General features: G+C 36.7%; 2 protein-coding genes across 3 annotated transcripts; one reads left to right on the top strand and one right to left on the bottom strand.

The window, feature by feature from the left end:
* Nucleotides 1-2,519: 2,519 nt before the first annotated feature.
* On the bottom strand, nt 2,520-6,047 carry LOC106130930 (probable ATP-dependent RNA helicase DDX28). Its single transcript, XM_013329880.2, has 5 exons — nt 5,427-6,047; nt 4,461-4,732; nt 3,722-3,894; nt 3,159-3,435; nt 2,520-2,959 (listed from the first exon to the last, which is right to left on the bottom strand). Exons 1-5 carry the CDS (start codon nt 5,935-5,937, stop codon nt 2,693-2,695), a joined length of 1,500 nt encoding a protein of 499 aa, XP_013185334.2. The 5' UTR covers nt 5,938-6,047; the 3' UTR covers nt 2,520-2,692.
* A 1,060-nt stretch (nt 6,048-7,107) lies between these two features.
* Nucleotides 7,108-25,572, top strand: LOC106139729 (histone acetyltransferase KAT7). Of its 2 annotated transcripts, XM_013341226.2 has the most exons (13): nt 7,108-7,295; nt 7,376-7,429; nt 8,028-8,831; nt 9,441-9,604; nt 9,997-10,118; nt 10,310-10,503; nt 10,667-10,869; nt 12,449-12,626; nt 12,914-13,108; nt 19,577-19,670; nt 21,651-21,904; nt 22,276-22,461; nt 22,912-25,572. In XM_013341226.2, the coding sequence occupies exons 2-12, from the start codon at nt 7,415-7,417 to the stop codon at nt 22,375-22,377; spliced, it is 2,325 nt and encodes a 774-aa protein (XP_013196680.2). In that variant the 5' UTR covers nt 7,108-7,295; nt 7,376-7,414; the 3' UTR covers nt 22,378-22,461; nt 22,912-25,572. The 2 variants fall into 2 exon arrangements, with proteins under 2 accessions (XP_013196680.2, XP_013196679.2); XM_013341225.2 differs by having other exon boundaries at nt 7,108-7,429.
* Nucleotides 25,573-26,623: the final 1,051 nt, after the last annotated feature.

Consider the following 26,623-nt stretch of genomic DNA (forward strand, 5'->3'; position numbering starts at 1 on the left):
CTCTGTTCTTGATGAGTGGTTCCGGTTTATTATTCAACTAGACATTAACCACTAATGATATTATACAATTCTTAAACTTCAACTTAAGGTTCAAATATACCGTGTTTATACAATGCCTGCTTAGTTACTAAAAATTCATTCATATTTAATCCACAATGAAGTTAGAAGGGTCGAAAAAGGCCTGAACTGCTTCAAGAAAAGTCGTACCGTAATATGTAGCCGTGTAGGTAAATGGTACGGCCGTGCCGCTTATTTGCTCGGCTTGGTGGGGGCCCCCGGATGTAAATAAAAAACATGTGCCTTCTGATAATTTAAACAGTTTAAAACGCAGAGGTGCTCATTACGCAGATAGAAATATCGGAAGAGTACTTACTAGTTATGAATTTGTTTTATATAAAATATTGTTTTCTAACAATATTATTTACCAATTACTCTCATGGATGTACTCCAACAACTTCATATAATGTGGAATCGGCAGACGATGCTCTGATCAGCTACATACTAGAGCCAGTCAAAGATTTTATCCCCGTTTTTAATTCTTCTACAGTCCCAAAGATGGATAATTTTTACGAAGAGTTTCAAGCTGGATCAAAGAATGAAGACATACATCTCAACATCACACAGCTTCTAACAAAGTATGGATATGGCTCCGAAGAACATCAGGTCAAAACTAAAGATGGGTATGTTCTGGATATTTTCCGCATTCCAAGTAATGGGTCAGTAGTTTTTGTTATGCATGGCATATTGAGTAGCTCTGACGATTTCCTTTCAATCGGCCCTGATCGCGCACTGGCTTACTACCTGGCAGACCTTGGTTACGACGTTTGGCTTGGCAACGCACGGGGCAATGTACACGGCAGAAAAAATGTATACCTTTCACCAGAATGCGCCGAGTTTTGGAATTTCTCCTGGGACGAGATCGGGAGATACGATTTAACCGCCATGATAGACTACGTTTTGGAAACAACAAACCAGAAACAGCTCGCATTCATAGGACACTCTCAAGGCTGTACAACCTTTTTTGTAATGGCTTCAGAGCTTCCCGACTATAACAACAAAATATCTGTCATGATAGCATTATCTGGTGTGAGTTTCCTAAAACATTCAACGGACCCAATTTTTAATGTGCTAGCTCCTTTTAGCAACCCTGTATATGCGCTTGCAAAAACAATTGGTTTGTATGAGCTAGTGCCGCGTAACCAAATAACGAACGCGATCACGTCAATCGCCTGTGGGAGTCCGATTACAGCTGCTTTGTTCTGCAACAACATACTATTCATCTTATATGGTTTTGATTATGCTCAAGTCAACGCGACACTGCTGCCTGTGATTTACGGACATTTTCCAGGTGGAAGTGCAACAAAACAATTCATACATTACGGACAAGAAATTATCTCCGGCAAATTTTCGCAATTCGACTACGGAAGCATAGAGAATTTAAAGAAATATGGTACAGTCAGACCACCTGATTATCCTCTCGGTAAAATAACAAGCAAAGTGGCCATATTCTATGCCGACAATGACTACTTATTCACAGCCCCCGACCGGGAACATCTCATCCAGCAACTGCCTAATGTCATTGATACATACAGAGTTCCATTCAAGGCTTTTACTCACGCCGATTTTATATTTGCGAATGATGTTAGGAAGCTAGTGTATGACAAGGTAATAGAAATATTAAAAATAAATGCAATTACATAATTGTCAAAATGCTTAATGTATTAATATTAAACGTACATCATTTGCTGTGATTTTTTTAATTATTGAACATGACAATTCTATCATTTAGCCATACAGCTTAACATGGCCTTTATTTTTGGCTTTGGCTTAATTTTTTCTTGGCTCTGTCTACCCTGCGAGACCCTAAGGGATATAGACGTGACAACACCTTGTCAATGATCAGGATAAACCCCTGTTCTGCTGTATATTATTTCTAGATTACATACAATGCCTCAAGCTTAGAGCTTACTTTGAAATCGTTTCATTGTTCCTAATAACTCGAGTTCTAACTTAACTCGAGTTATTAGGAACAATGAAACGATTTTAATTCATTACCACCGAATGATCAATAGTTTACGCAAAGGGCCATGAAGTGACCTTTGCGTCTCCAAATGAATTAATGCTAGAGTAACGCAAACACCTTTCGTTTTTATTAACCTACTAACATTGAAATTCTTATGTGTATAAGTAAATTTTCCTTTGTTGATTGAATTTTGTTGCAAACGAAAATAAAACATAAACGGAATATCAAATACAAGTTAATAGACAATCACGTCTACATTTCCTGCGATGTGGGCAGAGCCAACAGTCTTGCAAAAACTGAAAGGCCATGCTCAGCTGTATGGTTTAATGATAGAATTGAGATTAAATTGTGGCAGGTTCCCAACCCATCACCTACAAGAATCCCAAGTTTATCAGGCTTTCCCTTAGCCGCTTTTTACGACATCCATGGGAAAGATATGGAGCGGTCCTGTTCTAAAGATCTGAGAAGTCATACACAAAATTTAGACTTAAAAAAAAAACTAGCTGTCTAATTTCTAGTTAAAAAAATTATAAGGTCCACCCTTATCTATTTTTTTTACTAGAAATTACTTATCACTAAAGGGTATGAAAAATAGATGTTGGCAGATTCTTCATTTATATTCTTATTCTAGGAAATGTTTAACAAAAATAAATTCTCAATTTCTATAATTTATTTTATACCTCTCACCAGCGCTCTGTCGACACCTTTGGCAATCCTATTATCTATGATTCTTCTAATATTGGCATTGACACTAGGCAGCTCGCTATTTTTTCTAACAGATTCCTCAATTTTTTTAACAAGTTGTATTTCTCTCGGCCAAGCTATGAAGTTGGTGACTGAGCAGTTTTGCGGCGAACCAATCCGGCCAGTACGCCCGCAGCGATGTATGTAGTCCGCGGTGTATAGAGGGAAATCATAATTTATAACGTGTTCAGTCTGAAATATAATAACAGATAAATAAATACAAGGTGTAACAATAGATTCTCAATTGAAAAGCAACTATTTTGTTGTAAGCTTTTATGTAATGACAATTCCATACACTTCCACTGGAGTCTTTGTAAACCATAATAAAAAAGGCCCCGTCAATGTTTAAGGGATCTTTGCAAGAGGACTAGGTATGATGATAATGACTCACATTAGTCGTATCCAATCCTCGCGAGGCAATATCGGTACAAGACAACACATTGACTTTCCCACTTCTGAACTGTTCAAACTTTCCCAGTTTGAGTGGAACCGGCATCTGTCCATTGATATTAATGCATTCTATATTATTCTCATTTAAAAACATGGACACAAAGTCACATGTGGCGGTTTTGTTTGAGAATATCATGACAGGGCGTTTGAGGTTGACGTCAGCTTGGACTAGTTTCAATAATTCACCAGGCTTCTGGGCTTTGCCAATGCGTAGGAATCTGAAATATTATGTCAATTATAAAGAAAAGTCAATGTTTATTGTTGATCCAGGTGTATTATGGCTTCTTTATATTTCAATAAAACCATGTAAAAGTTAAACACTTGGCTGTTGTATGCTCACATGTTATAAATAATTGAGATTTAAAAAAAATAATTGTTCTTTTTCATTTATTTTGGCAGAAACAAAAAAGTTACAATTTGAATATAGGTAGTATAGTCATATTAGCGTAGTACATAAATATGTATAACTTTAGGAACATGAGAAAACGGACTAAACAAACTCACTTTTGTGGGACATGTGGCAATAACCTATGAATGCTAGAAGTGACAACAGTCTTCAATGACTCGGGATCCACGAAAGAGTTGACGGCCTCAGGTAGCTCATAGGGCATGGTCGCACTCGCTAAAGTCAATTGGCAGCCATTAGGTATAACTTGGACGTCAACTTTATGATGAATCTGGAAATAAAAATATTTAATGTAATAGAAACTATACTATTACTTGTGTCATGTAATTCAGGGCACTTTAGAATAGGGCCAATCCATCTGTTTTCCTTGGATAAGAATAGGCCCACATTCATTACATCTACCCTCAAATAAATTAGTACATGAAATTTTTTTATAGGTAAGTCTATCTCTCTTTATAGGTAATCTTATACAAGTATTGCATAAACATTTGGAAGATAATAAATTCAAAATTTTTATTCATTATTATGGGATACTTCATATCACTTAATAATTGTCATATTTTTTGACAATATTGGTTAATGTCAAATAAATTACGTAAAACTAAGTTCACTCACGAAAATTGCAAGAACACATTTCTTTTTTACATTTAACCTTGATGAACAAAAATGATTGTAATAATGTTTAAAACAATGTTACTTATTTTCAGCATTTATATAATTATTATATAAATATATTAAATATATTATTTATATAAATATATAAATTGACCATGCTATTGGAAAAAAAAATCATGATTATCTAAGTAGATATAGATAGAATAAGAAGCAAATACTAACAGCAAACTTCTTCAACAAATTCTCTAGCTTGCCAAGAAAGCTGTCATCCAATAGTGTATCAGCCTCATCCAGCACCACATGGTGAACATTATTTATCTTATAAATACCGGTCGTCACCAATTTACTGAAAGCTCCCAGGGTAGTGACAAGCATGTCACAGTATTCTATGGGTGGATTGATCATTTTCTGCTTGGTTTTACCACCTATTAGGGTGGTTACATTCAAGTTAAGCTCTTGAGCAATGTTTTGCGCTACTTCTCCAATTTGTGAGGCTGTAAATGTTAATTAATTATAAGGGAAGTACATTTTATATATTAAATTTAATTTAATTTATGTGCCGTGTGGTTCCCGGCACCAATAAAACAAAAGAATAGGGGCCCTCCATTCGTTCCCATGGATGTAGTAAAATCAGACTATAAGAGAGACTTATAAACTTGGGATTCTTTGAGGTGATGGGACTAGCAACCTGTCATTATTTGAATCTCAATTCTATCATTAAGCAAAATAGCTGAATGTGGCCTAACAGTCTTTCAAGACTGTTGTCTCTGTCTACCCACAAGGGATGTGGATGTGATTATATGTATGTATGTAAAAATTTTTAATTCAATATTTAATACTATTTTTATAAGTTAATAATTGTTGTATCATTTCATTTTACAACATTGGATGAAAGATTGAATTACTCAAAGTAAGTTATGTGCTGTTTTCAAAGTGTCAGCATACAGAAAAAAATCAATAAACTACACTGCAGCTTTATCTTTAAAAAAATTCAACTTCACAATAATTAAAATAAAATTAATCTGCAGAGTAAACTAAATTTTTATTTGTACATCCTCCATTCATTCCCCATTAATATAATTGTTACCAAATCAAAAGTGGCTGATGAAAGTACAAGTCCGCATTTGCATAGCAGTTCCAAAATCTCAAGGTATAAGTAGTATACCTACAAAATTTTGCTAACATTACCTAATTCTCTGCTCGGTGTTATAACAACAGCAAGTGGACTGTTGAAATCCTCTGAAACATGTTGTTTCCACATACAGATATGCTGAAAAATTGGCAACAAATATGCCAAAGTCTTGCCACAACCAGTCTCAGCCGTTATAAGAGTATTAAAACCCTTCAATATTGCTGGTATAGCCTTAGCTTGTATCTCAGTAGGCAAGGATATTCCTTGATTTGACATAACTTCTATTAGCTCATTTTCAACTCCAATTTCCTCGAAACTCTTTTTATATACTTCTTTTTGTTCCTTTTTATTAGCATTACCGTATATGATAAAGTAATCTCCTTTAGACTTATCGTGCAACCAACCATGAGACGCAAGTTTTATGCCTTCGAACTTACTATACGTTTGACCCTCAAAATGATTGAATTCTGGTCGCTTACACGATATTATAGGCAATTTCTTTTTTGATTGTTGAGCACTGTAATAACGACAATATGACGTCCTTATTATTTGTCTTATCTTAGACATATTTAAACAAATTTATTTTTATTTGATAGAACGAAACATAACCTAAAAAAGCTACTTATAATAGTGTATGTTGTGTGTCAACACTGACACTGTCACGTAGGTCTTATCACAATCTTAAATAGAGATACCTACTATGTGTCTTATACCTATGTGTGTATGTGTAGTGTTGCCGATCGATAGTCCACTCCACTATCGATATCTCAGTTACCGTGAATACCATTGAACTGAACACCTAATAAAACTACCATTCTTACCTACCTCGCCTTGGTCGCCTTCCTTACTTCTTGTATCAATATTACAAGCAAACATATCGATACTATCGATTGTAACTTCAAAATTGAGGCTTTAATGCTATCAATAGTATTGATACTATCGATATTAGTTCCAATAACATGTGTGGATGTGTGTGTGAGTGCTGTACTCACTAGTCAGGCCCGTTCCATGCAGCGTGCCGTCAATTTAGTCCCACCTAGGCCTGGCCGACAACGGACAGACTAAGGCTGGGTTAGCTACAAGCTATTCGAAAAATAGATCTTAATATATGGCAGCATGGATTTCGAAAGGGAATGGGATGTACGGATCTGGTCTTTTCATTGCGATGCATAGCCGAAAAGTTTTTGGCCAAGAGCCAAAAGTCTATTGCTCATTCGTAGATCTGGAAAAGGCCTATGACAGAGTTGAGAGGAATGAATTGTGGTCAGCACTTTCTATGCATGGAGTGAGCAGTCTCTCAATTCGAGCACTGAAATCCTTTTATGAGGATTCTAGTGCTTGTGCCAGGATAAACGGAGCGCGCACTGTGTGGTTTAAGATTGAGAAAGGCGTTAGGCAAGTGTTCCGTCACTGTGGCTGTTCAACATATTTATGGATATACATCATACATATCGCCTGAAAAAATAATTCATAATTTATAAGCCTATTCCTTTGTCGCCTTTTACGACATCCATGGGAAAGAGGTGGAGTGGTCCTGTTCTTTTTCATTTTGAACATAATATTCCTATGATTTTATAATGTATAAAGGTAGTAGAACCAGTACCAGTACAGTTTATCTTGGCAATAAATGGCACTTCATTTTGGTTAAACTTGGCGCCATTTCTTCAAAGATCGCTGGCAACATTGGTAGCTAAAACTGATTGACAAATGGTACAAATCTGTCAAGTTTACGTCACACGTCAGTCAACCGAGAGAGAGAGAGAGAGCTTTAAATTTGTTTGGTTCGGTGCTGTTTGGTGTAAAATTTTGTTTTTGTGTAAAACTGTAAACTTCTTATGTTCTCATAACGTAATAAAGAGGCCAATACAGATATAAGGGCTCTGTTTATTTTGTGTTCGTTTTACCTATCTAAGGGGCTATTCTCGGTACGTTGATTTTTAAACAACAGAGGTGTAAGGATAAAATATTCAATGTATCTATTATAAAATTAAAACGTTTAATACAGTATAAATGAGAGCTCATTGAAGAATAACAAGGGATAAACATGACTAATTTAAAAGTAAGTTTTTGTCAATTATTTTTCCGCACCGAGTTCATTTCTCTGCCTTGTTTTACAGCTTGTATTAAATGTAAACTATACCTACTTTGTCGTGTGGTTTCCTGCACTAAAGAGTAGAATCAATCCATATCTTTCCCATGAATGTCGTAAAAGGCAACTTATAAACTTGGGATTCCTAGGCCATGGCTAGCAACCTGTCACTATTTGAATCTCAATTCCATTATAAAGCCATACAGCTGAACATGATCTTTCAGACTTTTTATGACTATTGGCTCTGTCTACCCCGCCACGGATATAGCCTTGACTATAAGAATATATGTGTAAACTATAATTTTTACTTGTCTTCTGATGCTAATGCTCCTTTACATAAACATACATATTACATGTCTTTATCCTGTTCAATGTTTACAGAGCCAATAGTCTTGAAAAGATTGAAAATCCACAAGTGGATTGTATAGTTACTACTAGTAAAAAAAAAAAAATATTGTGATGAGTAAGTATAGACAAAAGTGCATAGGGCATGGAAAAGGAGGGAAAAGAATTTGTTTTTTTAGGCTGATTTATACTCAATGTGAGAAATAAACATTAACATTTCCAGTTTAACAACAGCAGCACTGACAGTAGTTCAGGATCCTCATCAGACTCTAGCAGCAGTGTCAGCTCTACTACTAGCTCAGGATCTGGTTCTTCTAGTTCTGATTCTGAATCATCCACTTCCGATGCCCCAGCAACCACAACCGTACCAACACCAAAATCACCTGTGAAACCCACACCAGAGGATACAAAAAAGAAAGATGACCCAAAACCGAGGCGACCTTCTAAAGTAAAAGTGTCATCATCAAGTGAAGATGAAGCTCCTAAACCTCCTAGCCCTAAACCACAAGCACCTAGGCGAAGAGGTTCGACTAAACCAAAATCAGCTGTTGCGGTTCTTGCTAAAGGCAAAACAGCATCTAGACCATCAACTGGTGCTAAAACTACTAAGCCATCTGCCAAAACTGCAGTTAAACCAAAAAATGATACTTCAACATCAAAAAAGAAGAGCATATTTTCACCAGATAACAGCTCTGAATCAGAATCTGGAAGTAAATCATCTAAGAGTGTAAAGGGCTCTCCGAAACTAAAGAGAGGATCTCGAAAGTCTAGTGATGAGAAAGATGATTCCCCTGTTATTATTGCGGATGGAGATGATTCTTCACAAAAAGATGGGACTAAACGTAGAAGCGGCAACAGGTCTAGTGGACCACCTCCGAAAAAACCTGTTGAGGAAAAAAGTACATCGTCATGTACTTCAAGTCAATCTTCTGTTGAGTCTGTATCATCTGATAGTAATAGTGAACCAACACCTAAGAAAGAACCAGCAAAAACTGGGAAGAGTAAAGCACCACCTTCTACATCTAAGGTATGAATCATTTGTAATTATTCATTTAAAAATAAGTTAAGAGTCTGTCTGTGAATTAAATGAATTTGGATTCCTTGACAGATAGACCAATTTCACATAGTTTTCATAATCTATTGAAGGAATATGAGGTTTATTGAAATCCACGATCTAAATTTTTATTATAGTTGACAAAATTAGTGCAGCTAGTACTTCAAATTTAGGCATGTAGCGGGAGCAATGATTCAGTTCGATCGCCACCAAAGGGAAGATCTTCCACCAGGCTCGGTGCTATACCTGGAGAACCATGGCTCTAAAGATGTTGTGTCGGAGGTTGTATATATGCTCCAATCAGTGTAATCTTTGCTTGCGCGATTTAGACTGTTTGCTGTTTTTGACTGATAGCGTCGCGTGATTTTATTTCTGAGACTTGTGGCGTATAGATGTCGCCACAGGCATAACTGATTTATCCAAGCAAGTAAATTAGTTTTGAAGAACAAATCATAATTTTTCTCCCACAAAAAACAATGCAATGAATGACTTGATGAGTTTAACTGAATGAGTTGAGAGCCAGTCTATCTTTCTCAGTTTTTTTTTTGCTGTTTGACTGAATAGATTTTTATTATATCGCAGGAAGAAACAGCGAAAAGTGGATCGTCTTGTTCTACGCCTCCCAGCTCAATGCCACGCAAGCTGACAAGGTCTTTGTCAGCGCGCGTGTCCAGATTGGCTAAGGCGCGACCCGCCAATACTGACACAGACTCCGAGGCCGAGGACAAGACCAGCAGCGACAAGAGGTATCCTATAATACTTACCACTGAAGTGGTGGGGATAGGATAGGTAACCACCTATCCTATCCCCACCACTTCAGTGGTAAGTATTTCACTTTGTAGAAAAGATTTGGCAGAGTTTCTCGCCGATTTCCTCTCAATATTTCCCCACAGAAAGAGCATCAGTTAGCAATGAAATTAATGTACATTTACTGCAGAGAAACTTTACCTCCTTTTGGTATTAACGTTTCTCTGCTGTTGGCTGAACATCACTAAAGAGTCATTTATACATGGCTGTGATAGAATTTGAACCTATGCATCACACATCAGGTACCATTTTGACCACTGAGGACGCTAGATCAGTATATTATAGTTGTTTTTTTTTTTGGTGTTGAACTGGACATTTTTACGCATAACAGCAAAGACAGCAACAGCAAAAAGCCAATGAAGGGCCGGCCCGTGCCGCGGTCTCCGCCGTCGCCGCAGGAGCCCCGCGAGCGCTGCTGTCCTGTGCGCGGATGCGACTCACTAGGACACCTTGGTATGACAACCTTTTTAACTTCAAATATATTAAAACTCGAAATTTTCATTTTATACTTGATTGTGTAAAGGTATACATATATATATCTGCAAAATTACACCAAATAACAGAACTGTCATTGCTAAGTACCACCCTATTAAAATGAACTACTTTTTGAAGATAACATGCATGTTATAATCTATTCCTTACAGGGGGCAAAGCTCCGCGTCATTTTACATGGGACGCTTGTCCCGTGTATCACAATGTGACGGCCACTTGGTGTGTCGCCGCTTCAGAGGAGAGAGCAGCCGCTAGTAGTACAAGGCGGAGAGCGCTTCAAGCTTTACAACAACGTCCGAGATCTATGCCTACTATAGACCAGCGTGCTTATCAGCTTAAAGTTAAGGTAGGGACCTAATGTTGCGTGTTATCTTTATGAAACCTACAGTCAATAGTATGATGCTATAGAGAGAACTTGAAATAAAATACTAGTCCAAAATACCCATGCACAATGTGTTTGGTTTACCTCTTTTTACTGAGTCACTTAATTCACATATTTTCTCCTCCAGGATATGCGTTCCAAATGGAAAGGCAGTCAAGAGCTTCGCGACAAGCTGGCTGCGTCTACAGAGGAAGTTACTGAAGAACGAGAGCCCATGCTGGAAGGGTTCGCGCCAGACTACGACTTGAGACTATTCCGCGAAGCACAGGCTTTGGCCGCTATTAGGGTGGAAGATGAATTGGGAGACCTTCCGAGTGATAAGGGAACTAGGTAAAACCTAATTTATTTTTGTATAACCATTAGGCGACGCGTACTGGTAAGTTAAGAAAAAATAAAAATGTCATTTGAGTAGCGACGTCTACAGAGGTCGCAGAGTAACGAATGCCAATGTTGTAAGGTTTCGTTCCGCGAAACATAGCTTTGGCCGCTGTCAAACTGAAAGAGGAATTGGGAGAGCTAGATTTATTTATAGTGTTCTGTTTTTCACATTTCTTTTATGCCAGTAACAGTGGCAAGTAAAGAAAAATTACAATAGGGATGTGGACTGTTTTTGGGAAAGTGTTTAAAATAAGTACCAAATATAACCCAAACTATTTATTATTATTTTTTTATTTGAAGTAATACCTTTAAAATAATTTATTTAAAATTCCATTTAAAATTTCGCGCTAAAACGCGGATACCTGTCAAACGGCCGCTGTGACGTCACGTGTTATAAAATATTGTCGAAGTTGTATGTAATGAATAGTTATTTCATAGTTGTGTGATAATAATATGAATTCAAAATTTTATAAATATTGTGCGGTGCCGCAGTGTAAAATTACAACTATTAAAACACCTGAAAAAGTGTTTATTCACGTTCCACGTACAAAAACGATGCTGAAAAATTGGCTTCAATTAGCCCGTCGGGATCCGGCACTTGTATCTACACAAAGTAAAACGTATTTCTGTGAGGATCATTTTGATGTAAGTTTGATAATATTTGTTACATTTACTTGTATTAAAATAATTTAACTCTTCAAGTTTTCAAAGACGAAAACTCGAATTTTTAGGTTAGAAATAAAGTAAACAATGTTTCGTACTTTCATTATAGTTGCCAATGATATGGAGAATTATCCAGAATATCATTTGATGGGCACAGTACAGACTGACCCAGATCAGACTGAGAGCAGGTTGTGTGCCAAGCAAGTTTGCATGTCAACCCGAAAGAAAAGACGAGCCGAAAACATAACAACTCGACTATTAGCAGTTAAAAGGCAAAGATTGGAATCAATAGCGGAATGTGAAAGAGAAAAAGAACAGACTCATTCTACACAAATTATTTCCGTGGCTAAGATAATCGGACGGTAATCACGGTAATAATATGATCCAAATATCAACAAACACCATAGTATTTGACAGCGAAAATTCTTGTATTGCAACGCGTGACATCACGCATTTTGATTGGTGTTCATTGTCACGTGACTTGAGGGTGAAATATTTAATTACATTTTATTAAATAAAAAAATAATCCCTTGTTTATTGAGGAAAATATTGTGTTTTTTATTATTTTTACTATAGAAACTACCTTTTCGTGGTAAAATTTTATACTTATTTGAGTACAGTCCACATCCCTATTGGCAGTGAGTCTCAAATGTCGAAAAAGTTATTGAGAAACGAAAGCCTATGCTGGAAGGGTTAGCGCCCTATGTGAACTATCACTTGATTTTCTACAAGGGAGTTTCTGTGTTGACAGCTCTTGGCTATGTGAGTCTTTTATCACACTTTAAAAAGGCCGCTGTGGAATCAGAACCCCAACCGCATGCAAATCAACGTACATAGATAGTACTATCTCATAAAATTTTCTTCCCAGATATGTGGTGATGGGCAAATACATGATGGAGGTGTGGTATCAGTCTCCGTACCCTGGCAATGCTGCTCGAGTGCCGCGTCTGTTCGTTTGCGAGTTCTGCCTGAACCACCAGCAGTCCGCCTCGGGCCACGCCCGCCACCGCGCCAAATGTGTGTGGCGACACCCGCCTGGGGATGAAGTGAGTAGTTCGTTTCTTTCATTTCTTTCATTGAAATTTTTATTACACTACCTTCGCTTCTGAGATACATTATAGATGCCAGATACCACAAGGCCAACCTTTTCATAATCAACAAATAACGCTAACTGGTAAATAAAGTTAAATGTTGACGTCAATTCACTTTACAGTATTCTAATTATTACTTCCTTTCACCAGGCAAAAACAAAACAGACTAAGGCATTCGAAACTCTTTTTGGCCCGAAAGTTGTCATCATTATTATAATATAATTATGAGTTTTTTCATTCAGGTGTATCGAAAAGACAACTTGAGTGTATGGCAAGTCGACGGCCGGAAGCATAAACAGTATTGCCAGCAGCTCTGCCTTTTGGCCAAGTTCTTCTTAGACCACAAAACACTTTACTATGATGTGGAGCCGTTCTTATTCTACGTGATGACCTGTTCTGATAGTGAGGGGTGCCATATCGTCGGATACTTCAGTAAGGTCAGTCGTTTTGCTTGTAAACTTTATCTCACTAATATTTGATGGCTATTCCATCGCAAATGGACAGATAGTGGATTGATACCTTACATTTTACATCGTGATATCGAAGAAGTATAACGTCAGTGGTATCTCGAGAAGCTTGGGAGCAACTCTTTAAGTTCATAGACGTGAGAAAACAAGTTTTTAAAGCGATATTGAAGATTTCTCACTAGTCTGATGCGCGTTGTCAGAGTTTATCGCTAGTCTGATGCGCGATATCATAGATTTCATTATACTCGTATTCAGAAATGTAATAATTTATAGTAAGAAATTTTTAGTTTCATTATAGTAAGAAATGTGATAATAAATATCTGGAGAAACTTAGGTGCCAGGCTAAAGGTTTCTCGTGAATATAAAGATTTCTCGCATGTCTTACACCGCATATTAGACAAGCGTTTCATTATAGAGAGAAATGTGATCACAAAGATAACAAGAGAAACGAAAGCGCAATGTTAAAAATGTCTCGCTTGTCTAATACGCGATGTAAAAAGTTTCAGTATAGTAAGAAATGGGATTATAGTGACAAAGATATTTATAGAAACGAAAGAGCAATTTATAAGTTTTCTCGCGATTTCTCGCTTGTTTCAAACTCCAATGATTAATCAGTTTCAGTTTCAGATGCAGAAAATGTGTGTCAAACAAATAAACTATAATGCGACGCCTTATAGTTTATTTGTACTACACGTATTTCATTCCTATTCTACGTCAGTAAAGCTTTCATTAATTCCCTGTCATTACTATTCTTGATTGATAAACTTATACCATTAGTTCCTATCGTTTATACTAGAGCCGATCCGTTTACTATAAACGAATTTATTCTCAAACTCTGTTGCAATCCGTGAAACTCACCCCTTCACTACGTTACTACACCGTAGTTCCATTCAGCGGGCGTCAGCTGGCGGGGCATTGACCTCAGACAGGTCGATACGGCGCCGGTGTTTTGGCGGCTCGTCTGGAGATTTAAAGTGCTCATAAAGTTAGCTATATGCACGTGATTTTTTTATAAGCTGCTTTTTCTTCCACAGCTTAGTTGATCATATGTCCGGGTGTTTACAACACATTTTAACTCCATAATTCTACCAAAAGGTATTAAGCACACCCGTTTGACTAATTTAACAAATTATTGCTTTAATGAGGACATTAACCATCCAATATGATGAATGACCCAAAATTTTTATAAATGAATAATAATATGGATTGATTTTGGGCGTTTTACACATAAGCCTGCCCTGGTTTAGCGGGAATTTATATTTAATTTATTTATTCCACACACAACAATTTATGCGGAAAAAATATCGGTTTGTTTGTATGGTTATCGGATCCACAACACAAGTTTAGGATATAGAAATTCACGATCATTATAATTATTTTTTTAAACGATGAAAGTATAACAAATTGCTTTAATGAGCCGCCTAGTTAATAAGAAAAATAAAGAACTGACTGATCCAGTAATTTAATATTTTCATTACATAATTAGAATTATATTTTTAGGGAATTTTTTACTTAGCAGACGCCAAATTTGGGAATTATTTGGTAATTTTGGGTACAGTGAAAGAATTGGACAGTGCATTAGTATCAAGTAGTTTTCACACATGTTACTTTATTTAAAGGCTTTCTACGCATAAATTATGCAAAATACATTAAACACCGAAACGAAACGCTACGGTTTAAAATGTATGAAACTGGAGATTTTCCATCTCAATTAAAAATCGTGGTAGTCAGTATTGACTGCTGTATAGCTACGCTGACTAACGTCTACAATGTCTCTGTCTACGGCGTAGTACACCGTAGCTCGTAGCACTTGACTTGTGACGTAGAGGGCTCGGAGTGCTACGCCGTAGTAGTTTTCCCGGTTTAATGCTGTTTTGCTTTGTTTTTCAAATGCTAAAGAAGATTAATGATAGTGTGTATAAATCTGGTCATAGTATGAAACGAAAGTTTGTAACTTTTCTTCTTTAAGCCACGCAACGAATTATGTTTTCCTTTCTTTTTTAAGTTTTATACTTTCATACAAAACATTATTCAAAGGACAACGTGTAAAGCTATTATGTTTTTATGCAGATATCTATTTGTAAAATCCTCATAGTTTAATAACTCTTTATTTATTATGTAAAAGTAGTTGATATCTAACAAATAAATATTACCGCTTACTTGAAACTGACTGTATTCTCTAGACACCTTGCTTTATATATTATTGCCTTGTTGAGCACCCTTTACATAAACACTAGACAGACAGACACATAGAAATAGACGGATAGCTTCGTCGAGACTCCGGGGTCAACGACCGATCCGGACGTCCGGGATGCGTTAAATACACTGCAGGAAAGTTGTTCCTTTCCGCGTATCCGGGATTGCTATCAGTATTTGCAGATAAATCAGTTTTGGTAAATTTGTTATTATGAACCAAGACGCGAAATAAAAATGATGTGGTAAATAATAGCACCATCTTCTTGACCTTAGCCTCGGTTGCGCCTTCACCTCTGGAGAGGAGCCTGAAGTGCCCCGAAATCAGTCTATGACCACAATTCTGCATCGGGTAAGTCAGGAAATGATGACTGTCTCATCTCCGTAACTTTGCAGTGGAACCTAACTTATGGTTTTATCCAGTTGCCTAAATGTGTAGGTTTTCCTCACCAGAGGTTGGCGTATGGCAGTCAAATGACGGTACGGACTAAGGCGCACTAATAATTACTTATCGAGTGTATGGGACAACTGAACATTTTGTGATGTGATATGTGCATTTTAATTTGAGGTATACATATTATTATTATTCATTTACAAAACCGATACATTTAAATACATTTATGTAGATATTTCGGGCCCTGAAACAGAACGTGGAGGTTGCAACTGGGAATGTATAAAATCATTTCGTATTTCCCAATAATTATTTTAATTTTTTTAATACAAACTCGTACATATGTCGTCAGTTGCATTTTACGGTGGCTTAAAGCTTTGTTGAAGTTCTTATATCTACTAATTATATATTTCATGGATAATCCTGCAAATACTTGTTCTATTTTTAAGGGCTTCTTCCTGTGGAAATGTCTCATTCATTCTTTACTGTTATATTTTACAAATAATGAAATAACAATGCTTACTGCCTTATTAGAAGAAAATACAGTTTCTTTATTTGAGAAATAAGGAAGTCATTCTTCACTTCTGCATGCGACTGTATCGGAAAGATCCCTAATAATATGCTCTTCCCAGACAGACTACATAAGTAAAACAAATTTCGGTGAAACTTTACAACTTAGGTGCTCGCAACCCAGACGGATGGTGCAGCAGCAGGTCAATGACCTCCCCCTTACTTCCCGATTCGTTTAAACCTTCCCCCTCTTAAGTAAATATTGAAACCTCAATAATTGCACAATGTTTTTTGGCAAGTAGGACCAATATTGCAATATACAGCTTCGATGTTTAAAATGTAACAGGCGTCCTGAAGCGTACTCTGTAGTTTTAAGCGTAAAACGGTTCTAACTGAAGCTCAAGCTTCAGCTCTCTCATCTTCGCATGTTTCCAGTCCATTATTATTATCCAATAAATATTATATATACTACTCTGTCAAGAAAGTAGCGGGAAAAGATCAATAATACACAAACTGTTTGTTATTCATCCAAATTTATTTTATCACCTTCAAAATATGCTCCTTTAGAAACGATACACTTACGCCAACGAATAATCCAATCATCAAAACATTTTTTAAACGCTGTTTCCGGAATTGAGGTCAGTTCTCGCCGCGAATTCTCTTTTATGTCTTCTACCGATTGAAAACGGGTGCCACGAAGTGGTAATTTGAGTTTAGGAAAAAGAAAAAAGTCGGCTGGAGCCATATCTGGTGAATATGGTGGTTGCTCGATGGTATTTGTTGAGTGTTTGGTTAAAAATTCGTTCACAATGATGGCCTTGTGCGAAGGTGCATTATCATGGTGCAAAATCCAAGAATTTTCTTTCCACAAATCTGGCCTTTTTCGTCGGATTTGCTCTCTTAAACGCCGCATAACACTCAAATAATATTCCTTATTTACCGTTTGACCTTCCGGCAAGAATTCCGAGTGCACAACACCGCGATAGTCAAAGAAAACAGTCAACATGACTTTGACTTTTGAACGACTTTGGCGTGGTTTTTTCGGTTTCGGTTCAGTTGAAAGGCGCCACTCCGAAGCTTGTTGACTAGTTTGCATGTCAAACTCGTAAACCCACGTCTCGTCACCAGTAACAATGCGTTTCATGAATGTTGGGTCGGAATTGACTCGTTCTAGCATGTCCTCAGCGACTCTCATGCGATTGAGTTTTTGAAAAAAATTCAGGTCTTTTGGGACTAGCCGAGCGGCAACATGTTTCATACCCAAATTATTAGTTAAAATGGTACGGATCGACTCGTGAGATACAGAAAGTTCGGTGGCTAATCTCTCTCAAAGTTGAATGAGGATTTTCAGTCACTATTTCCTTCACTTTTGCGATGTTAACTTCAGTTGCAGACGTTGATGGCCTACCAGAGCGAGGCAAATCTTCCATCACATCTCGACCGCTTTTGAACGCTTTGTACCACTCATAAGCACGAGTTTTTGATAAAGTCGATTCACCGTAAGCCTTCTGTACCATTTTCAGTGACTCCAAACACGATATTCCATTGGCAATGCAAAATTTAAGACAAACTCTTTGTTCGATGTTTTTATCCATTATAAAATTAGCAATACACACTAGATATGATATAACTAAAAATAGCACTGTATTTAATGTAAACAACAGATGCAACTCAAACTCCGCGCCAAAATGGAAAACAGTTGTGCCAATCTAACAACAACAAAAAAAACAAAAATTTGAATTTGGAACCATAAATAAATAATCCATTCCCGATACTTTTCTGACTGAATGTATTTACCCTAAGTCTATTTTTCTTTCATTTCTGAGAGTTTAATTTCATTTTCATTCCTTAGAGAGTAATGAGTGTGGAGCAAGCGAAAGAGGTCTGACAGGATCGTAACAAGTGGAAATATATACATACAATCACGCTTCTTTTCCGGAGGGGTAGGCAGAGACCACCTCTTTCCACTTGCCACGATCTCTGCATATTTCCTTCGCTTCATCCACATTCATAACTCTCTTCATGCAAGCTCGGTGGTTTCGGGTACTTTTGACCTGACCCTTTTCCAGGACGTCCTTAATTTGATCAAGATACGTTCGTCTAGGTCTTCCCACTCCGACCTTTCCCTCCACACTCTCCTTGTATGTCTCTGCCAGTCTCAGTCATCATCATGCCATCACGCCTGTCTCCCAATGGGAAACAGGCGTGATGGTATGTATTTGTGTAGTTAGTCCATTTATCGGCATTTTTTTCTACTTGGTTCGGATTGCAACGAAATGTCATTACAACTACGTAATACAATTTACATACATACATATAATCACGTTTATACCCTTTGCGGGGGGATTTGAATCAAATAAATAATTTGCTCCCTTAAGTCCTTTCAGCCACAAATAGAGCCTATTTTTAGAACAGATTGACGGGATGTTCATCGGATTTCGATAGCAGGTATGCCGCGCGACAATTTACGACGTAAACACTGCGTCGTCTAGACCAGAGATACTCAAACTGTGGTGCGCATCACCAGATATGTACGTACCTACATGTTGGAAACAAGATGTCGCAGAAATATTTAACTATATTGCAGTCAAAATTTTAAACGAATTTGTAGAAGAAATAAAGGCTACAGAAGAAAGTAGCCGATAGTTCGGAAGCCATCTGGAAATTAATACTATTTCTTCAGAAGTATTTCTTTTCCTTATGTAAATAGTTACAGAAAAGGAATCGCAAGGTTTATGATTCCTTTTTTTTCTCAATTTTCTTTTGACAAGGTTTATTTTTTTTTTTCAGTTTTGTTTATTGGTCCTGTTTCGTCTAACCATATTCACATTGTAAGGATAAAAAGTTTGAGAATCCCTAGTCTAGACAGCAGACGTGAGCCCACATATAACCATAATGAATCTTAATTTGCCGGTGTGTGCGTGGATTTGATGGAAAATATATTTAAACCTATACGTATACCACGCAATAAGTTGATTTGGAATATTATAAATTGATTTGAATAGTAAAATGCTCTTTTTATTGATGGGAATAAGCGCGGAAAAAATAAACTTAAGCAGCCACTGATGTTATTATACCATTTATAGGTGGAAATTTTAAAACCATTGTTACGTTTTCCCTGTTCGTGACCATGAACGAAAAGAGTAATTCTCGAAATTGCGTTAGTCACGGAGGTCTCAACTCCCGTCTATCTTATATTTTCTAGATATTTTCAACTTTATGCTTCAGTTGCTATTTTCACTTATTTTTGTCAATTTATTTCTAAAGGTTCAAATACTCATACTAAATACAGTGCCAAGCCGGGTCACTAACATATAATAATGCAAAGTTTGTTTCGTCGACAGGAAAAGAATTCGTTCCTGAATTACAACGTATCCTGCATTTTGACCCTGCCGCCGTATCAGAGACAGGGCTACGGGAGACTGCTCATAGACTTCAGTGAGTTGCACATTTTTCTATCGCTTTCTCTATTATTCAAGATTCAACATTATATTGATCAAAATTTACTGAAGTTATTTCTGTGATATGACAATCCATCATTAAAATTTTAAATTTGCTGTGACTTTTTTTATCTGATGTGACACTACAAAAAGTAATATAATTACCCAATTTTTTTGTGAAATGATTTAATTAAATAAATAAATAACTTTTACACCTGAGTGATTAATAGAACATGGGAGAAGTACAGATAAAATAAGACAAAACGTATGCCAACTAACCCCAAACATAACCTAATTAAAACCACTAAAAATGAAAATAAAAAGCCTACCCCAATTCCAACCCGTACACCTGAATGGTCAAGAGACCACGTGAGGGTGGGTTTGTTTTGCCCCCGCCGCGGTGCGTCGCGCCGGGTTCGCTGACCCCGATCGATGCATAGTATAGATCGGTCGCCCGTCTAGACTGGGGGGCTAAGGGAGAGACAGACGTACCAATTCGAGACGCCACGAATTTTGTTAGCCCTCCGCTTAATTATTGTTTTACGCCGACTGTGACAAGTGCGCTTGGCCTTTTGTTTAGGTTGCGGCCGTCGTTACATTTTTGACGCTTTAGCACAGACAGAGCATTTGAATATATGTATTTGAAGGCACGTGAATTAACATTTTTATGATAATACCTTTACGCCCAAAAGATTGAAATCAAATCGATTATATGTAGATTTCTATTTTCTCTGAAGTTCGATGTTACAATCAAAATAATGTTGAATTTTGTTGACACCTTGTCTTGCATAGTTTACTATTTTGTGAAGGTGACCAGGTCAGAGTATACTTTTAAGAATTAAGTTCACCCGGTGTGACTTAACACGGCATGTTTGTATGAATTTTGGCAATGTTTGAAAATTACACACACTTAATAATAATTAATACACAAGTACTTCAACCTTTTACCTACTTCGTTGTTTTGTTTTTAGTCGACTTACGAGACCCGCTAAAAAGTCATGGAATGATACTATTTCGTTCTACCTGAAACTATAAGTGTTAATGAGTACTAAATTACAACGGTATATCAGATAACGTAAATGGCAAAAACCGTAAAAACGTTGCTCTGTTCCGCCACGTCAAATGTGTAAAAGAAAGTCGGTGTTGGCGCGGAACCGCCAATGCGGCGATTTCCTCGTCACGACACACTCTTACAATACACCTACATATTAAATTAAATACTTATGCTAACTTTTTAAATACAGTTTTGTAAGGCGATTTAAGCTATATTTCATTATGTATTTATGATTAGAGAAGCGTATTGGCTCTGTCTACCCCGGCAAGGTAGACTTGATTATACATGTATGTATGTAAGCGTATCTCAAAATTAAATTAACCTTTAATTTTTGGTGTCTATGTGAGTAAGTAAACGTATTGTGGTACACAGTAAATATCTAGCTTCAGATTATCTGAACATTCTGACAAATGGGGCGTATAAAATTCAATACACTCAGTTATAATAATACTGTCACAATGTCATCAAATTAATATTAAAATTAAAACAATCAACTTATCAAAAACACCGGTTCAAAGGCGTAATGTTGTCCTATAATTTCGTTTTTGTTTAGCTAGATTGCATACATTTATACATAGTCATGCTTTGCCAATGAGTCATTATGAAGATTATCGCACGTCCACGGATATCGGAAAACATTTTTATCTCGTACAGTTTGAACAACTAGACTTGCCCTTATCGTTTAATTGAATGGATATTTTGTTTGGCCTCATTACCAATGAGTCATATAATTTAGAGATAATCGCACTTGATACAACGTATTAGTATTTACGAATAGCATTATTTTCTAGTACAAGTTGAGAACTAAACAATTAAATATAATCCTTATCGTTTAATTGCATATATTTTCGTGCGGTGTCAATAATAATGAGTCATTAGAATTATCGCACTTTGTACTATATTGTATCATATTTTCTCGTTCAGGTTACCTTCTGACAAAAGTGGAGGGTAAAGTCGGCTCTCCTGAAACTCCTCTATCAGATCTCGGTCTCATATCTTACCGATCTTATTGGAAGGAGGCTTTGCTCCGGCGACTGTGCTCTGCTCCTGGCTCAACTCTTTGCATCAGGGATTTGAGTAAGGACCTTGCGATAGCGTCTTCTGACATAGTGTCGACGCTTCAGGAAAGAGGCCTTATGAAGTATTGGAAGGGGAAGCATATCGTGCTGAAGAAGCAGGTTAGTGGCTTTGTGTTTTTTTATGCTTTATTCTCAATTCGTTGACACGATGGAAATTTAAAAAAAAAATGTTTTTTAAAGGTACCTACAGATTTAGTATTTTCGTTAGTATACCCATTCATATAATATGCTGCTAGCTGTGTAAAGAGGAACTTTCTGCGTTGAAGACTATATTAGACTTAAAATCATCTCATTTAATTAATTTAAAGTTGATGTTCAAATTCAAGACCGTATGACACTTTAAAACACCAAAATCTTTTGTGCTAAGGTCAGCGTTGGCTTCAAAGAAGAAGTCGTATATGGAATTGGGAAGACAGGGAGACATTTTTACGCCAATAAACGAAATACGTTAAACAAAATTGTCACTGCAGGAGGTGCTAGAGGAAGTGTCACGCCGCGCGTCGCGTGCCCGCTGCGTGGACGCGGCGTGCCTGCGCTGGAGCCCGCCGGCGGTGTCCGCGCCGCCCCGCTGACGCCGCGCGCCCGGCCCGCGTGCCGGCCGCGCGCGCCGCCTCCGACAGCGACCCAACAGCAGCGCCGCGCGCGCGCTTCTCTAGGCAAGTAGCTGCAATCTGATACGATGTTCTACAATTATCTCACAGTCCACAGGTGCAGCGTGCCTGCGATAGACACCGCCAGTGAGTAAAAGCGTGCACCTTCTTCAGGTATATACCTACACAACTCAATGACAAACCTCGCGAAAAGTGCCAAGATGTACTCTAAGGCGCATCGTGAGTCTGTTGTGTGGACACGATGTGGGTTCCCTTGTGTCATTCCAGCGACATCAAGGCTAATAGTATAACAGCGTTATAATGTTTTTACCCAGAATTCCGCTAAGATTTAAAAATGGTAAAAAATGTTGTGATGCATATGTGAAGATAATCGTGTGAGAATTGGGCAATCCTTAAACCTGGTTAAACCTAATATCTGTTTTAATAAAATTAATCTATTGTGTGCCTTTTTAAATAGTAAGATTATGTATTTCTATAACAGTGTATTCATTGTAGGGTCCGATCTACTCGAGCCTGGTGGTCCAACGCGGAGCCGTAACCACGGTTGTCCGCCGCCGGAGGCAACCCCAAGCTGAGTAGAGTACCAGTAGATCCCATATCAACATATAATGCCGCCGAACAATAAGATAACTCCGAAGTTTTCGGAAGAAATCGAACTTTCTAGTTAAATTTCGTTCGTTACTGAATATAGGATTATTAATTGGTTAACCAGCGCTTTCTAAGCTACGGTGGAGAAGCGACGCACCAATTCCACTGCTGATTTCCAAGAAGTTGAAAAAGTACGGTAATACCACGTTTAGAAGTTATTTGTGTCTTTAGAAAGCTGATATTCAGCGGACATGATTGGGTAACATATTCAGCCATTCATATGAACAAGCGTCGATTATTGGTTGATTCTAACGTATGTAGTACTGATATTTCTATTCAACGCCATTTTTCCTGTTCTTGTGATTACCATGGAAGACGAGGTGACTTCTGAAAATGGTTTTCTGTACCTACCTTAAGGATATGTTTTGCGTGACACGGCCACGCAAGTTTCAGCGCTATTCATACAAACTTATTTAAACTTAGGACTTTTTCTGCATTTTGAGGTCGTTTCCCACCTAATTACCACGAAAATAGTAGTAGTAACTAGTTCCACCTAGTTCCATTAAAATTCTAAAGGAAAATGTGAACAGTCTGATATAAATTGTACTCTACTGGCATAAACGTCATTTTAGATGATGACGGTCCGTCCCAGTGGAAACAGGCCCTAAGCTAACAAAATAATAGGTGAATTAAAAAAAAAGACAGTTGAGTGTTAGTAATGGAGTTGATGAATTATCGTCCAAAATATTATTTTACTGCGTTTTGTATGAATTCGCGCTGACAACTGTGGCTTAGAAATAATTTGTAGGTAAATTAATATATTTTGTACATTTTCCTGTTATGGTTGTTAATTTTAAGGCTTAGTTGTTTAATTGAAAATGCAATATTATATTAATGTCAAAACAATGAACACTATAATTATATAAATGTAAACATAGATGAGAGCCCCTATTTATGGCCCTTTTTTACCTTTGTACGCAGTTTTATATATTAATAATGATCGTTTATAATAATATAATTTACTAAATGTCTACATAATAAATATACAAATGTATCTGACAAATTGTTGCACGGGATTCTTGTACGAATTTTAAAGCCTGCGCATACAAGGAACTTATCGCGGATATGTCCGCCTGACATCTTGTAAATTCTTGTATATTTTCTATCTGCACAAATAGTTTTATTAATTCACTTGTCTTTAAAATGCATTAATCGTTTAGGAAAAGCATTATTAGTATAATAATTATGTGGCAAATGTACCTTAAATGTTATAAATAAGTTAAAGTGTAAGCAATAATAGTCAAGTGAACACTGAATGTAGACTTTGGTAGTAAATATAATAATTTCTGTAGCATCAATCAATTCGTAAATCTGTCAAGAAATTAAAGTTTTGGTGACTACGTTTAGCGTTAAAAATCTAAAATAATGATATAAATGAATGTTTTTACATTTTTATATGAAGTATCAATTTTTATAGATTTATTCATTATTTCCAACGATCACTTTGTAAGGAATTGTCAAATTAAATACAAATACTTTATTTGCTATAAATGCGGTACAATTATAGGTGTTACAAAGCATATACATTTCGCGCATTTAACCAGTCATGGCATGCAAAAATTGCGAACAATAATTCTATAAACTCATTAATTCATTCACATAATCACGTCTATAGACCTTGTGGGGTAGACAGAGGCAGTCTTGAAAGACTGATAGGCCACGTTCAGCTGTTAGGCTTAACGATAAAATTGAGATTCAAATAATGACAGGTTGCTTACCCATCGCCTAAAAGAATAATCCCAAATGTATAAGCTTATCCCTTAGTCGCCTTTTACGACATCCATTGGGAAGAGATAGAGTGGTACAATTTTTTTTTTAATATTGGTGCCGGGAACCACATTGCACTAAAGAAATATAAAAAATATAAAAGGACTCAAATGCCATCGATCAAATATGGTTACATAACTGTTTACTATTATTACTTTCACAGCTATATAACTATAGTTACCTATTAATCCCTATCAGTGGCATTTATTAACCTGCCACAGGTGATTTCACTTGTTTTAATATGGCTTTTGAATTTAGCCAAATGTAATACGCGCTGCAGAAAGTTAACTAAAATTATTTTTATATTTAGGTGATGTTAATGTAAATATGACAATGTGGGAGGACGACATAGTGATACATTGGATAAATTAATTGATAGCTTTCATAGTACAAATTATTAATAGTTAAACTTTATGGAAAACATCTATTCACTATGGAGTAAGACCTGTTAGGATCTCATTTTTTGTACTGATCTCAAGAAATAAAAAGAAATACAATGTTGTATAATGAATTATTGGATATAGATCAGATGTTACTCGAATACACATTTACTTTTCTCACACGTTCAGTAAAGATGAGTAGTACCAGAATTTCTTGTAACTTAAAAGATATCTTTTTCACTATTATCTTGTTAAAATTTTGGAGATTTTATAGATTTAACCTAAAGGTCAGTGTAAAGAGTATAAATTTTCCAGTGGTTGGAAATTTTTATGTGAATAAATCTTTGTTTAACGTACAAAATTGTTTTGTCTAATCTTATAATAAAAATAATAATACCCTTAACACTTTGGTCTATACTATTTTGAATATTCGCCGACCAACTTCACAGCCTTTGTTTCTTGCACTGCAGTCAGTCAGTAGACAGACCTATGAATCTCAACAGTTACGGACCCTGACTTCAAATTAAATTAATTTTATTGAAAAAACAAACGAAAAAAAAAACAAAACGATGCCGTGTGGTTCCCGGCACCAATAAAAAAAAAGAATAGGACCACTCCATCTCTTTCCCATGGATGTCGTAAAAGGCGACTAAGGGATAGGCTTACAAACTTGGGATTCTTTTTTAGGCGACAGGCTAGCAACCTGTCACTATTTGAATCTCAATTCTATCATTAAGCCAAATAGCTGAGCGTGGCCTTTCGGTCTTTTCAAGACTGTTGGCTCTGTCTTCCCCGTAAGGGATATAGACGTGATGATATGTACAAACGAAATAAGTATACAGGGATCGAGACAAATGAAAAGATTTAGTCCCTTATTACCCGTTAGAGAAAAAGGCGTGGTTTAATGTATGGAAATAACATACCTTATTACCACAAAGGGAGCTGCACATCGTAAACATTTTTTTATGTAAGAAGTTTCATGGTGTTGAAGCAAGCATAGCATTCAAAATCTACTCATGCGGAGAGAAAACTCGAGCAGCAGGTATATAAAAAATGATACGCAAGCTGGTTGGTAGCTAGTTAGAATTGTTTATGTAATTAAAAATAGCTAACGGTAATAAATAGGTCCATAATCTGAAGTATTTACTAAGACTTGCCAGAGGTTCCGCAGAAAATGAACTAAGATCGTATTTTTAACGCAAACATTTAATAAAGCAAGTCCATTTTTCCTTGGAATGTAGTAGTCGTTAAAGGCGACTAAGCGGATTCGGCCCATTCATCTAGTGAAATTTTGGTTCCACTGCAAATTTTGTGGACGTTGGATGGGAGTTACGTGTTAAAAAAAACATTGACTTGGGTATTCAATCTAGGACCTTTACTATAAGTTCTGTAGATAAATTTGTAAGTAGACC

This window comes from Amyelois transitella, chromosome 14 (assembly GCF_032362555.1).
Source record: "Amyelois transitella isolate CPQ chromosome 14, ilAmyTran1.1, whole genome shotgun sequence".
Classification (NCBI taxonomy): domain Eukaryota; kingdom Metazoa; phylum Arthropoda; class Insecta; order Lepidoptera; family Pyralidae; genus Amyelois; species Amyelois transitella.